The 15812-nt window shown below is 43.4% G+C and overlaps 1 protein-coding gene across 1 annotated transcript in view; it reads right to left on the bottom strand.

Moving 5' to 3' along the window:
• Positions 1-15812, bottom strand: part of LOC140634044 (uncharacterized) — a 31952-nt gene that overhangs the window by 12315 nt on the left and 3825 nt on the right. The window contains 1 exon segment of the mRNA XM_072827466.1: positions 13630-15048. Within this exon segment, the coding sequence (XP_072683567.1) occupies positions 13630-15048 (1419 nt within the window).

Genomic DNA, 15812 nt, shown 5'->3' with positions numbered 1-15812 from the left:
TAGAGAGGACCAAATTCATTGACATGGTGCAGTTACTAGAGATTCTGGATTTAGAGTGCTACCTCTTGCAGCTGGAGGTGACTTTTAACAGCCTACTAGTTCAGTTGATGGGCCTTGGATTCAATGGTGGCCTATGGTTAATGAGGCTGAGATGCTGAAGTTAATCTGGTGTGATATACAAGACAGAATTGAAAGGCTTGAGAATAGGAATGTTGGCTGTATTTATCATGTGGAAAGATGTACATCTACATCTGTATTAACCGTGTTCTTTTTATTTTCTGTGTTTTAGAATGTTGACATCTTGAGGGCTCTCCACACTTGGAAGAGACTGCCCTCCTATGCTAGCTAATTCCTAGAGATATTAAACAATTTGTCTAAGATCATGCCTTTCATATGCAAACCACCCAATTCAAACTTTAGCCCCAACCACTTCCTCAAACATCACACCACTGTTTTCCTTGCCCTAAATCAATGCAGGGCCAGGCAACAGTTAGGGACCACTCCTGTGCCCCAAAGCCTGCCAGAATTTTTCAAATTAGCCAACCCTAAGTGATTTACCCTATCCTGCCTTGCCTTTCTCTTGGAAACCGTAGGAAAGTCTGGTGCCCATGTTCCATCTGTCCTCACTCCTTTGTGCCTTCTGACTAACGCTGTTGCTTTCCTATGTGGCCATGTGTGGCATGGCATATTCCTGCTCTTGGGAATTATAATAACTTCTTATAGAGGCAAACCTGTCCATGTCACTATCCCATCACCTCTGTAAATTAAAACCCTGTGGGTATAATTAAAACAACTGGTGTAGGGAGAGTGGTGACTGACTGTTCCACAGAGGGGCATGCCATTTGGTCTTGACTTACTAATTTGATTCATTTAACAGCTTACCTACAATGCCTTGGAAGGCATGGCTGGCTGGCTAATAACTCACTTGCACTTTGGCTCCCGTTTCTTTTTTTCATCTTATCACTCCTAAATTTTATTAATGCTTTTGTTTGTGCATCATTTAGAACAAAATATATGCTTTAAAAAGTCTTTTTTTAAAAGAAAAATCTTGAGATTTTTCAAAAGATTTTGAGAGTGAGAGAGCATGAGCAGGGCGAGGGGCAAAGGGAGAGGGAGAAGCAGACTCCCCACTGAGCAGGGAGCCCCATGTGGAGCTTGATCCATGACTTGAGCCTATAGCAGATGTTTGACTGAGCCACCCAGGTGCCCCTTTAGCTTTTAAAATATTTTTAAAAATTTATGTATTTGAGAGTGTGAGTGGGGGGAGGAGGAGAGGGAAAGGGACAAGTAGGCTCTGCATTGCCTGACATGAGGCTCTATCTCATGACCCTGAGATCCTGACCTAAGCCAAAATCAAGAGTTAGATGCTTAACTGACTGAGCAACCCAGATGTCCCTACTGGCATTATTGATAAATAAATGCAGCTAAATCTAGGGGAGCAAATGTCATCCTTTCAGATACACACCAGAAGCATATACTAACATGCCAGAGTTTGGCAGCCATTTCTTTATGCTGTGCCTGTGTACACTGCCATGGTATTCCAACATAAATTGTAAGAGGCATGTATCTTTCTGGCTATCTTCATTTAGTCTTGGGTGCTGTAATCTTCTGGGAAATATAATTGGAGCCGATGGGTGCTATTTGATATGCTACTCCAGCATGCTAGGAGGGAGTGACTAAGATAATTGGTTATCATACAAGGTAAAGGCTGAGGAGTGAGGCCAGATTTCCCTCAAGACTGTGTTGGAAGTAAGTAGACCTAACAACACTGAAGTTAGTGTGGTCCATCGAGTTTTCTCCTGACTCTTGTAAGCAAGATCATACATTGATCTGTCTTTATAGAGGATGTCCCTGGTTTATTGGACCAGAGGTTTATCAGAGAGCTAAAGGAGCCCAGTGGCAACATTTCTCTTCACAGAAATCACAGTACCCAAAAAGCTTAAATGTTGCTTCCAAGGCAGATCTCTTCGTTGTTGCTTGCCCTGTTGCTGTCATACTTCATGTAATGTATAAAGGATCATTCATCCTTGAAGACTGATGGCTCAATGCTTAATGAAAAAGAGAGGAAGAAACATTTTGTTACTGTTCTAAGATACCTGAGGTTTCTCAATTTATATGAGATTACAAATCTCTGGGCCAATGTGCTGGGACACTCCTATGTGCCACCATGTATCAACATACTAGGAGTCTTTTCCTCAAAAAACCAGGATCCCACCTCCATTGTTCTCCTGTCTCCAGTCCCTCTGAGGTTGATGGAGACATCATAGAAAGGGAGGCCACTGCTCACAATAAAAGCCACTCATGGTGATCAGGAGTTTCACAGGTAAACATTCAAAGAAAGGACAAAGAAGGAAAAAAAAACCAACTGGATACATACCAGAGACCAAAAGAAAGAAAAGAAAAAAGGAAAATTTTACCTTCTTAGAGACATAAGTCTTTCTAAGAAATTTAGGAAAGGGATGCCTGGGTGGCTCAGTCTTTTAAATGTCTGAGTCTTGATTTCAGTTCAGGTCATAATCTCAGGGTTATGAGATTGAGCCCCCCATGAGTTGAGCTCTACACTAGGCATGGAGCCTGTTTAAGAGTATCTCTGTCCCTTGCCCTACCTCATGCATGCTCATGCTCTCTCTCAAAAAAAAAAAAAAAATTAAATTTTATTTATTTATTCATTAGAGACACACAGAGAGAGGCAGAGACATAGGCAGAGGGAGAAGCAGGCTGCCTGCGGGGAGCCCGATGCAGGACTCAATCCCAGGACCCCAGGTTCACAAACTGAGCCAAAGGCCGATGCTCAACCACTAAGCCACCCAGGCATCCGAAAAATAAAAGATTTAAGATAAAAGAAGGGTAAGGGGAAGAGAGAACTGACTGCATGTCCCAGGGAAAGTTTGCTGCCTAGAGGCACAGGCCCCTCCCCCTTATCTCTTATCAGCTACAGACAGAAAAGTACTAACCACAGCTACAGGTGGCTAAAAGTCTCAAACCGGGCACCTGGGTGGTTCAGCTGGTGAAGCGTCTGGCTTTGGCTCAGGTCATGATCCTGGGTTCCTGGGGTCAAGCCAGAAGTCAGTTCCCTGCTCAATGGGAGCCTGCTTCTTCTTCTGCTACTCCCCCTGCTTGTGCTCACTCTCTCTCTCAAATAAATAAATAAAATCTTTGGGCAGCCCGGGTGGCTCAGCAGTTTAGCGCCACCTTCAGCCCAGGGCCTGATCCTGGAGACCCAGGATAGAGGACTCAGGATCGAGTCCCACATCGGGCTCCCTGCATGGAGCCTGCTTCTGCCTCTGCCTGTGTCTCTGCTGCGTGCTCCTTCTCTCTGTCTTTCATTAATAAATAAATAAAATATTTAAAAAAAAAAGAAGTCTCAAACAGGAAAAAAATCTAGATATAGGAGGAGAAAATGAAAGGTACTTAAATATGTATATACTTTTTTAAAAAAGATTTTATTTATTTATTCATGAGAGACAGAGAGAGGCAGAGACATAGGCAGAGGGAGAAGCAGGCTCCATGCAGGGAACCCGATGTGGGACTTGATCCCAGGATCCCGGGATCACGACCTGAGCCAAAGGCAGACGCTCAACCGCTGAGCCACCAGGCGTCTCAAATATGTATATACCTATATGTATATTTATATATAAAATATATATACCTATATATGCTTATATATACAATTTTAACATAGATATAGTTAGTTGTATATATGTATATATAATATATACTAAAAACAAAAGTACATAATTTGAAATGTACAATTTATATACTAGAACTTTATATAATAAATCATGTATATTATATGCATTGCAAATATGTAACATTTATATACTAAAAATATTATATAACAAAATGATGAGGGCACTGCTTAAGTTATCTTAGAACTGGTGTTGTATAGACACAAACGCCAAAGATAACTTAAGCATTTGCAAAAATACACTGACAAAACATCATGGATTTAATACTAGGGCCCAAATTGAAGTTAATTTAATATTAACTGGAGATCTCACTAAATTTAAATATTGTATGCCTTATCTATAATCTTAAAAAAGGTAATATAAAAGAGAATAATAGGTATGTCTCACTTTATATAGCCTTCTCTAAATTCCACCCCCCTGCCAAAATATCCCATATTGGGCACAGATACCTTCACACAATGAGTAATAAAGTCTTCAGCAATTATAAATTGGCTTGATAAGATAGGACCCCATGAAACCACTTCAAGGATTAAATTTTATGATATAAAACAATTTTTCCCATTCTTAATCTTGGAAAACATAATGGGCACATATTGATGGACTACTACAACTTCAATGCTATGATTCCACTAAGGGCCACACTCAATGTCCAACAGTATTAAAATTACTGACTCTATTACAGAAATAACAAGTAAGTATTCTATTCTTAAAGCTCTGGTTGATATTGGTCTGTTCAGTGCCTAATTCAGCAGCCTCTCAAATTGCTATCTGTCTTCACTTCCAAAGGGACAAAATATGCTTTTTCCAGACTACCTATAGGGTACCTTGAAAGCTTCACCATAACACATACTCTTTGCAGACAATGTCTAAACTGCATTTACTTCTTCCAGCAGTATTGATTATATTGATGACAACCTTCTTCAAGGAGTTTTACCTGACACACTATGGACATTCAGGTCCAACGTCTTTGAGTCCTTTTTGGGTTCTGGTGGCAACATACTCATCACCTATAATTAGTCCTTAATTTCATTGATAATGCTACTTACAGATCAGCTCCCCTTAAAGGGGGGGTCCCTTCAACAAAAACCTCTAAAATCTGACTAAATTAAAATCAATATGCACTCCCAGTAGTTCCCTCAGAGAGTCCATCACTATAGAGGCACTGGTAATCCCTTTTCATGCCTCCTTGAGTCTCTGGAACACTCAGAGCGGACAGTTGTCCAAAGGCTTCTGATACAAAAAACTGCCCCTCTGCATCACGTACCATGAACCTTTGTTTTATTTTATTTTAATTTTTTTATTAATTTTTTAAAGATTTTATTTATTCATTAGTGACACAGAGAGAGAGAGAGAGAGAGAGAAGCAGAGACACAGGCAGAGGGAGAAGCAGGCTGTATGCAGGGAGCCCGATGTGGGCCTCGATCCGGGGTCTCGAGGATCATGCCCCAGGCTGAAGGCAGCGCTAAACCGCTGAGCCACCTGGGCTGCCCTTATTTTTATTTTTTAAAAGATTTTATTTATTTATTCATGAGAGACACAGAACAAGAGACATAGGCAGAGGGAGGAGCAGGCTCCCTGCGGGGAGCCCAATAATGCAGGACTTGATCCTAGGCCCCAGGATCACGACCTGAGTCAAATGCAGATGCTCAACCACTGGCTGCCCAGGCGTCTCTACCACGCACCTTTAAAGGATAAATGACTGGCTACTACTGGGCTCTCCTGGATGTAAAGAGACCCCACATAGAACCCAAACCTGCAACTCTCCCAACCTAGCTACCCATAATGCTTTGGATCATGAAAATAGCACCCCCACAAGCTTGGAAGAGCTACCAAGTTCTCCTTAAGATGGGATGAAACTAAACCTAAGCCCTCAGGTGTCCACCTGCAGAGGGGGAGATGTTCTATGTTCTCAGTCCCATGCCAGATGCCATGTTACTGGAGAAGGCTACCTCTTTCCCAAACACATCAGCTATCTGGGGAGCCCCTTTGGATTAAATGAGCCAAGAGTAATGAGAGTTTGTATGAAAGGCATTGCCAGCCATCATATGCGATGGAGCTCAGTGAAATGTTGCTGCTTTCCACTCCTAAGCTAGGATGTTCCAGACTAAGAATGGGATGGACAAGAAAACAAACTTTTTTTTTTTCTCACCCCCCACCCCCAAGAAAACAAACTTGGCCAAACTTCAGGCAGTCATCTAATTGGACCACATACCTTGGTAACAAATGATCCTACCTTACATCTATCATAAACTATTGGGACATTACCGAAAAATTGCCCATATCAGGTTAAAGAACTTTGGGACCTTCTTGCCTCACAGACACTCACAATATAAATAAAAACCACATCACAAGGCCTTTCAAGGACACTCCTTATTCCCTTCGGAATTACTGATATGATGGTTAGTAACTAATGCAAGAGATTTTTTATTTATTTTTTATTTTTTTAAGAGATTTTTTAAAAACCGGGTTGAATGGCCATCTTCCAGGAATATGTCTCCCCCACAAAAAAGTTACAAACTCAATGGATACTTCAGCAGTTTCAGCCAAGTCAGAATAACATAAGGGTAAGGAAAAGAAAGGAGGTCTACAAAGAGGATAAAGAGGGACAGCTTTGAAAAGGAAACATCAAGGATGAAGTTTTAAGCTTTTCATAAAGTACCTAATGCCAGGGTTCCTAAGTGGCCTCTGCAATACTGTTTATACACAGGACAAAAAGGAATTACAATTCTGGTTAGCCAATAGCCCTCTTTCTATTTTGCATGAATAGGCTACCTCGTGCAATGTAGACTCTAAGTTGCCTACCTGAAAGATTATTTAGGTAAGGTATCTTCCTAGGTAGATCCATCAGTTGTTAGAATGTCAGCTTTGTGTTTTCAGCTATGTGAAATACAGATTAGAAATGAGAGGCCTAATTCTCCCTGTTGATTCTCCCCTCTCTTCTGTCACAGCATTTTGCTTAGAGAATTTATGAGCAACCCCCCCATCCCTTTGAAGACTACACCTTTTACCACTAGGACTCCCTTACTCCTCCATTCATGACCTATATTGTTTAATTCCAAAAAGTACTGTCATACAAATAAATTTACTTTTCCTCTATAAAAAAATCAATAAAAACACATATGGCTACTCCGGTTACAAACATAAAGTTAGAATAAACTGTGTGTGACAAACGTGCTGTCAAGTGACCTTACTTGAGGACAGGTTCTATTTATCTTAAAAATACATATGTAATGGGTTCTCTCTGTTTGTTTGTATAACAGGGTGAGATTTTTTCTGTCTTTGCAATGTCTTTGCTGATTTCTTGTGCACATCACATTCCACCTTAATACTTATTCAATAATGTGATACAAGAAGAAATATATTTGGTCTTGGTCCCATATGTCCTGTTCCTGGCACATAACTCCTACAACCCTTGTTAACTCCTGGATGATAGGAGTATCTTGTGTATTTCATAAGGAGCCCCCTTTAGAGCACCTGGATTTATGCTAATGAGGTATATTTGGGTGGGGACCCTAATCAGGATGGGGAATGGTCATCAGACACACCAGGATTAGACAGCTGGAACTTGAATCCCCTCCGCTGATCCCCTTGGGAAAGTGCTAGCTGGAAATTAAAGCTCTATAAAAACTCTTGAACAATTGAGGAGCCTCTATATTTGTAAACATGCCTGGAGGGTGGCACATCAAGGCTCCATGAGGATAGAAGCTCCTGCACTGGAGACCCTTTTGCATCTCACCCTATGAACTTCTTCATCTGCCGGTAAACATACGTCCCAGAGTCCTGTGAGCCACGCCAGCAAGACAGTCAAGTAAGAGGAGGGGTCAGGGGAGCCTCTGATTTATAGCAGGTCAGTAAGAAGCAGATTACTCCTAACAGGACATATTCTACCCTTCATAATGGCATTTTCAAATATATTCCCAAAACAGAAAAGACTATTAGAAAGTTGTTATTCTGTCATTATTTATCATTCTATGGTTGTTCTTTCATCTACCCCATGCACTTAGTGGTTTCTTTATGATACCAGACATTGTCATTCACGCCTAACCCCTTCAGAATATGTTTCTAAAGGGCAGCCTGGGTGGCTCAGCGGTTGAGCGCCGCCTTCGGCCAGCGTGTGATCCTGGAGACCCTGGATCCAGTCCTGCGTTGGGCTCCCAGCGTGGAGCCTGCTACTTCCTCTGTCTGTGTCGCTGCCTCCCTCTTTGTGTCTCTTATGAAAAAATAAATAAAATCTTAAAAAAAAATGTGTTTCTAAAATTGAAACACTCCTCCTGTAGGACTCTATAAAAACTTTGTAACAGAACATTTAAATAATTGAAATTATGAAGTCATTTTAAGTGCTGGGTTTTGTCAGCTGTGTTGGTTATTTATTTATTTATTTATTTTTAAATTTTTTTTTTATTTATTCATGATAGGCACACAGTGAGAGAGAGAGAGGCAGAGACACAGGCAGAGGGAGAAGCAGGCTCCATGTACCGGGAGCCTGACGTGGGATTTGATCCCGGATCTCCAGGATCGCGCCCTGAGCCAAAGGCAGGCGCCAAACCGCTGCGCCACCCAGGGATCCCTGTGTTGGTTATTTAATGCAGATTGATTTCAATCAGGATGGGAAATTCAGCCTCAGCCAAATATTTGGTGAACCTTTCAAATCTTTTTTTTTTTTTCTTTTTAATAAAGTAGGCTCTATGCCCAACATGGGTCTTGATCTCATGACCTTGAGATTAAGAGACCCAGGCAGTACAGACTGAGCCAGCCAGGTGTCCTTCTTGTGAGTCTTTTAACCTATATGTACCACTTACCACTTTTAGTTTTTATTGTTCACTTGGTGAGGTTGCTAGGCCTTTTGTCCATTAGAATTTGCTACAGGTAGTTCAATAGGCTATGCACTCCAAATAGTTGTTCTCCCTGGTGATAAAACAAAAAAGTATTCCTGCTGTGCATCACCCCCTCTTCCCTCTTGGCAGGGTAGGGGGGGAAGGGTTGAGGCAAATGAATTACAACTGTGCTCTATCCAAATGCTTGTGGGGGGTTCTGGAGAAAATCCCTCCCCGTGTGCTTTACCTGAGTCTCCACCCTCAGATCTCCAGCTTTTGAAAGTAGCATGGATAGGGAAGTTGTTTTCCTTTCAAAGAAGGACATGTAATAATAATTTTTCCCATGTCAGAGTGTAGAGATGATGCATGAGACCAGATTGATGGGCCCAACCCACAAACCACTATATTCTGTGGGGAGGGAATCTCTAAGGGGTAAGGCAGGGTTTTTCTACATCTTGTCCCATAACCCACTCTTGGGATAGGGTGCTGAGGACTGTCCCAAGCAATGGGTTGTGACAGTAGCCACAGGGATTGTTGGGGGAATAGCTACAGACCTCCTGCTCCTAAGCCTAATCCCACCCCATTCTGGGCTGATAGGATTTTATTTATTTGCTCCCTTGGACAACCGCACCTTGGGCCCCACTTTCTCCAGGATGCCAGCTGCACTAGCTGTGTGCAAATGACGTGTCCTGTGCATTTTAACTTTTTTTTTCGTAATACAAATATTCTGGTTTTTGTATTTTTGTGTGTATTTTAATCTTAAGGCCCTCGTTCCTGCACTGTGTTCTCAGGTACATGAACAATCTCAGGGATAAGTCGGCAGCAGCTCCAGGTCTGCACAGCAGGAATTGTTGAAATGGGGCAGATGCAATAGAACACATTGGGTGATGTGTGTCTGATCCTGGGTTCTCGTCTCCCCTGCTTGCTGCCCCCTCTAGTGATTGTATTTGTCTGGGTTTTGTAGGTTTTCATGAATAGCTGATTGGGTGATTGCTAGGTGGCCTGCTTTGTGTAAATATAATGTGTTGGTCTTCTCCATGTCCTTTTGGGGTTTTATTGTTTACAAACTTTTCTGTATTGAGAAAAATAGCCAAAGCATCTTTGACAAAAGGTTCTGCACCAGGAAAAGAAACTGGAACGTAGCTTGGTGACCCCTCTTAAAGTGTGGCGGCCTTGGACTATCCTTTTGTATTCCCTTCCCGTATTTCCTTTTTTGGGCCAGATCTTCTGTCCTAAAAACTTAACTCCTACCCTACCCTTCTATCCCCCCCCTCCCAAGAAAAGGCCCCACACATACACATTTCACATTCTAAAGAAGCGAAGAACACTTCCTCCCTTGTTCCCAAACTCCTGTGTCAAGACCATTCCTTGATGTGATTCATACTAATATACTTGTATTTGGATGAACAAACCTACTTTAATCTCTCCAGGCTGAGGGTAGAGGGAAGCAGAAGCAACGAGGGGGGCCTTGAATGTAGAAAGTAGGGTCAGGAGACCAAGAAAGGAAGATGAATGTATATCCAAGTCACTCAGGAACTTTTATGCAGGTGCAAGAAACTTCTGTCAAAGTGGCCACAAGATTGTTTAATAGGAGATGGACAAATGTAACTCCATGTTTACTGCTAGAAACCAAAGCTTTGTGAAATCTTGATTTTATTGGGGCGAGGAGGGGGGTGGTAGTAGGAAAGCTGTACCTATCTGTTCTTAACCTGATCCCTTCCCCTCATTTCTGAACTGCAGGAGACTGAGCCCTCTTGGGCTTTAGTGACTCCATCTCTGGGGAATGTTTATTTGATGGTTGATGTTGCTGTGCCGGGTACTTCCTTTCCCACTTGATATTGTCTTGTAACACACATGCTGACCCTTTTCCCTTCTCTCTTTACCTTGGGAAAATACAATGAATAAAAACTTATTGGTACTGGAAAAAAAAAAAAAAAGAAGAAGAAGAATTTGCTACAGGGACGCCTGGGTGGCTCAGTGGTTGAGTGTCTGCCTTCGGCTCAGGGAGTAATCCCGGGTCCAGAGATTGAGTCCCACATCTGGCTCCATGTGAGGAGTCTGTTTCTCCCTCTGTATCTCTCTCTCTGTGTCTCTCATGAATAAATAAATAAAATCTTTTTTTAAAAATTTGCTACAGTGTAAATGTGGCTTGTTGATTCTTTCATGCTCAGGCTCCCCCCACATTTCTTGTACATTAGCCTTGTTCAACATCATGAAACATCAGAGAAATGCAACCAGGACCACAGTGAGATAATGCTTCACATTTACTTAAAGAGTTTAAACTTAAAAAGATTAACCTTACCCAATATTAGCAAAGATACCAGAGAACTGGAACTCTCATACACTGCAAGTGGGAATACAAAAGGAATAATCATTTTCCATGACAATTTGGTATTCTTTAAGAGGTCATACATTCATTCACCTACACTCAGATTCCAGTATGGACAAGAGAAAGGAACAATACCAATAGGAACAGTGCTATCCAAATCCAATAGCAGTTTTTTTTTTTCTCTCTCTTTTCTTTTTTTTAGAAGGGTTTTTAGGGATTTGGGGGATGGTTGCAATTTTATTTATTTACTCAGAAAGCCCCAGCAGGGCAGAGGTGGGCAGTCGCCAGGGAGGGAGGGTGGGGCAGAGGGAAAGGGAGAGAGAGAATCTTAAGCAGGCTCCACACCCACAGCAGAGCTCAACACAGGGTTCACTGGGCTTGAGCTCACAACCCTGAGATCGTGACCTGAGCCCAAATCAAAAGTCGGAATGCTTAACCAACGAGGCACCCAGGCGCCCCTTCTGCCGCAGTTTTACCTACAGCCATCCAAACTGGAAGCAATTAAAATATCCATAAACACATGCATACATAAATAGTGCATTGTCGATAAAACATACTTCTCAAAGATACAAAGAATGGACTGCTCATATAAGCATCATAGGTGAACTTTAAAAGGAGTATGTCACATGAGGGGACCCAAGGAAAAGGACGACGAAACGCTTTAAGACTTCATATAAATTCTAGAAAATACAAACTTATCTAGTATAATGAAAAGCAACTCAATGCCTGCCTCCAGGAGAGATTATTAAAGGTCACAAAGTAAATGTGGGTGTGATGAAAAGGCTGATTAATCATGATTGATGGCTTCATGGGTTTATGTGAATGTCAAAATGTCAAATTGCAACAATTTAATGATGGACACTGAACGCCATTTACACCTTATTATAACTTAAGAAAAGTATATGATTCAAGTTGTCTGGATTCCATACGCTTTAGAACAAGTTTGCCACCATAGTGACTCCACCGTCTGTCTCCTCATCAGAAGGAACTTGCCTCAGTGGTAGCAAAAATAGGTGAGCAGTGAAGGTGTTTCCAGTTCATTAAACAGGGATACTGGCTGAGTCACAAAGACCTCATTGCTGCACTAAGAGATCTCTCCTGTCTCTGTCCTGTTTTGCTGCCACGCACAGTAATGGCCTTTGGACAGCCCAGAGGCACCAAGGAATCCACAAAACCTTTAGAGTATTTTTTCTGACAGGTCCTCAGCTACACAGGATAGATCCTTCTGGAGGTCCTGAGAATTTCTGAACCTGCCCATCCTTCATAGTCCTGGTGCCTAAACATTGTGCATGCTCTTCTCAAAGAGGCACATTCCAACCACTTTCTTGGTCTCCTGCACTATTAATCCAGTGTTTCTGGGACCATGATCATTCCCCTGGCATTACACTCTCAAAACTAGTGATGTTACCCTTCAGAATTCAGGATACCAAGACCCGTGGCTCTGCTGCTGGGCCTGGGGAATAGATTTCCTTCACCAGCGCTGAGCACCATGCCATCCATACCCCCCGTGAACAAGAGAACAGGATCACGTTGCTCAGAAGCACTGAAGGTTGTCAAATAACCAACAACTGCCTCCTCTTTGAGTTGAAATGCCAACCCCACAAAACATCCTGGCATCCAACTAGAAGTTAGGACCACAGAGCCCTGTAGTCTTTCCTTAAAGGCTCTGAGCAGCCAAAGGCTTTGAACAGCTATCTTCTGCCATCATACAGTCCCTTCTGAGGTACACAACTCTGTTCACCCCTTCATGCTAGCAAATAGTTGCTTTCAACACACACACACAGTGAACAGACTCCCCAAGATTAATGGTGGCTTAGGGCGGCCCGGGTGGCTCAGCAGTTTAGCACCGCCTTCAGCCCAGGGTGTGATCCTGGAGACCCGGGATTGAGTCCCACGTCAGGCTCCCTGCATGGAGCCTGCTGCTCTCTCTGCCTGTGTCTCTGCCTCTCTCTCTCTCTCTCTTTCTCTCTCTGTCTCTCATGAATAAATAAATAAAATCTTAAAGAAAAAAAAAGTAAAGACACAAAAAAAACCAAACAAACAAAGATTAATGGTGGCTTAAACAATACGATCTTTACTGTCACAGAGCACGAGCGATGGGAGGCAGACTGTTCCTGGGTTGGTGACTTGGAGACTGGGGGATTGCATCATCATAGAGTTTCACAAGGACCACAATGTCCCCGAATAATGTAGTCCACCTTTTCAAATCACCAGTAATCCTCTAGGACAAAACTGGGTGAGATCCATGCCTTCTCTTCAGGGAGGAAAAATAGGAAAGGAGTCAGCGCTCAGGCAACTCATTAGTCATCCAGCAATTGCCCTGACACTGGGGGATGGCCCTGGGCAGGTTGGAAAAGTACGATGCAGCTGCCGCACACCTGGGATTTATACAGATGTTTGAATGCGTGAGCTTCAACACAGGCAAATGGCACCCTCACAAGGGATCTCTTCCAGTGTTGTTACATTCCACTTATAAATACCTGCACATTTAAGGTAGTTCTCCCATCTGCAATTTGTGATATCCTCTGAGGTGAGTCCTTCGGGTGAAGGCTCTCCCAGAGTCACTGCATTCAGAAGGCCTTTCACTACCACGAGTTCTCTGGAGTGCAATGAGGCTAGCCTCTGGTTGGCCACTTCCCACAATTGCCACCACATTCACAGGCTTTCATTTAAGGAGATAACGTGGTGTTGTAAGAGCTTGGACTTCTAGGTAAATATTAGCCTACGTTCAAATACTCACAAAGCCTTTTTCAATGTGAAAATTTGAATGGTCACTGAAATGGAAGACACGTCAAACGTTTCCCAAAGTCACTGTACTCCTAAAGCCTTTATCCAGTGTGCACTTTTCCGTGCTTAATGAGGCTGGAACTATGGCTAAAGGATTTGCCACATTCGTGGCACCTGTAAGGTCTTTCTCCAGTGTGAATTCTCCTGTGTTTAATGAGGCTGGAGTTTTGAGTGAAGGATTTTCCACATTCACTGCACTCATAAGGTCTCGATCCAGTGTGTACTCTCTGGTGTTTGAGAAGACTGGAACTGTAAGTAAAGAATTTCCCACACTCGCTGCACTCATAAGGCCTTTCTCCCGTGTGAACTCTCCGATGTTGAAGCAGCGCAGAGCTTTGGCTAAAAGATTTCTCACATTCGCTGCACTTATAAGGCCTTTCTCCACTGTGAACTCTACGGTGTTCAATGAGGCTGGAGTTTTGAGTGAAGGATTTTCCACATTCGCTGCACTCATAGGGCCTTGATCCCGAGTGAACCCTCTGGTGTTTAATGAGACTGGAGTGGTAGGTAAAGAATTTCCCACATTCACTGCACTCATAAGGCCTTTCTCCAGTGTGAACACTGCGGTGTTGAAGGAGTGCAGAGCTTTCACTGAAGGATTTCCCACATTCACTACACTCATAGGGCCGTTCCCCAGTGTGAATTCTCCGATGTTTAATGAGGTTGGACTTGTTGCTAAATAATTTCCCACATTCAGCACACTCGTGAGGCCTTGCTCCAGTGTGAACTCTCCGGTGTTGAATGAGGCTAGAGCTCTGCCTGAAGGACTTCCCACATTCCCCACACTCGTAAGGCTTTTCCCCAGTGTGCACTCTCCAGTGGTCACTGAGGCTGTAGCTTTTGCTAAAAGATTTACCACATTCACTGCACATAAAGCATCTTTCTCTAGAGAGGTCTCTCTGGGGATGAACAAGTGCATGTGTGCAAGTGAAGTCCTGCGTGCCTTTTCCCCAGTTGTGTTGTGCTTTCCTTCCACGAGAGGATGCCCCGTACTCGGTTCTCCTGCATGACTTCTCCCTGGCGTGTGTGGCCTGATGCTGGAGCAGTCTTGAGGTGGCCAAGCTGTCCCTCACAACCTCCCCACAGGAAAAAGGTTTCCCTGATACACAGAATTCATTGTCCTTCACAAAAGAGGCTCTGCCCATGCTGCTTCTGAAGCATTTCTCTCCAGTGTGCTGCTTCTGGTGCTGAAGGTTTGCACCAAAATACCACTGTTTCTCACAGGCCCCAATCTGGTAGTGATTCTGTCCACAAAGTGTTGCCTGGTGCTCAGTGGAGAGCAAAATGTCTCTCAGGTCCTGGCCACACACCTCACGAGGATGGGCCTCTTGGGGAGACACAACTGCCTTCAAAATCCTGACCTGTGACACTCCTTGCACAGACACTCTCTGCTCAGGGACCTCCTCATCTTCTGCTCCAAGCCTACAACCTGAAAGCAAGAAATGCTGGTGAAGTGCATGCTGCCTTTGGTGGGAGGGGGCAGCTCCTATACGAGCTACAAATGTGTGTCTAACAAACCCAGGAACCAGTGAATGGGATTGTTTGCAGGACTGGGGAGATGGTTCAGGTTGAGGATGGGGCTGCTTAGCAGTGGCAGGCACAAAATGAGCACAAAGAGCACAGAATGGGAGAGGCCTCATGAGGTGAAGGATGCAAGCATGTGGTGTGACACAGAGGAGAGAGATGGTCTGCAATTCATTCCTCTGCAAATAACTTTCCAAAGAAACGTATCTCCTACTGACACACCTATTCCATGCAGAAGGGTGTGTCAAGACCCAAGGAAATAGAACTGGAACCTGGCAGGCGGTGTTCAAGGACTGCTTAAGAACACAGGCATACCTCTTGACATACAGCAGCCAATGTGCAAAGTACTGTTGGTGGAGTGGCAGGAAAAACAAGTGAGATATGGATCCCAGAAATGTGAGGTTCACCTCAGGCCAGAAGCAAGAGTGACAAGTAACAGACTTGACAAGTCGGCAAAGTGCCAAGAAAGGGAAAGAAAAGATAGAAATGAAATGTGGACTCTGGCATCAAAATACTAGTCAAACAGAATGGGCTTCTGGTATGACCTGAACACACAGCATCTCCCCCAGGTACCACTGCAGGCCCGGCTTCCTCTGAGCCATCATGTTGTATGTGGGTCAATGTACCCACTGTGAACCACCACAGGCTCTCCAATCCAACCCCACGCCC

Source organism: Canis lupus, chromosome 1 (genome assembly GCF_048164855.1).
Source record: "Canis lupus baileyi chromosome 1, mCanLup2.hap1, whole genome shotgun sequence".
NCBI lineage: Eukaryota > Metazoa > Chordata > Mammalia > Carnivora > Canidae > Canis > Canis lupus.
The sequence above is the reverse complement of the archived record's forward strand: the minus strand, read 5'-3'. Positions and strand labels throughout refer to the sequence as shown.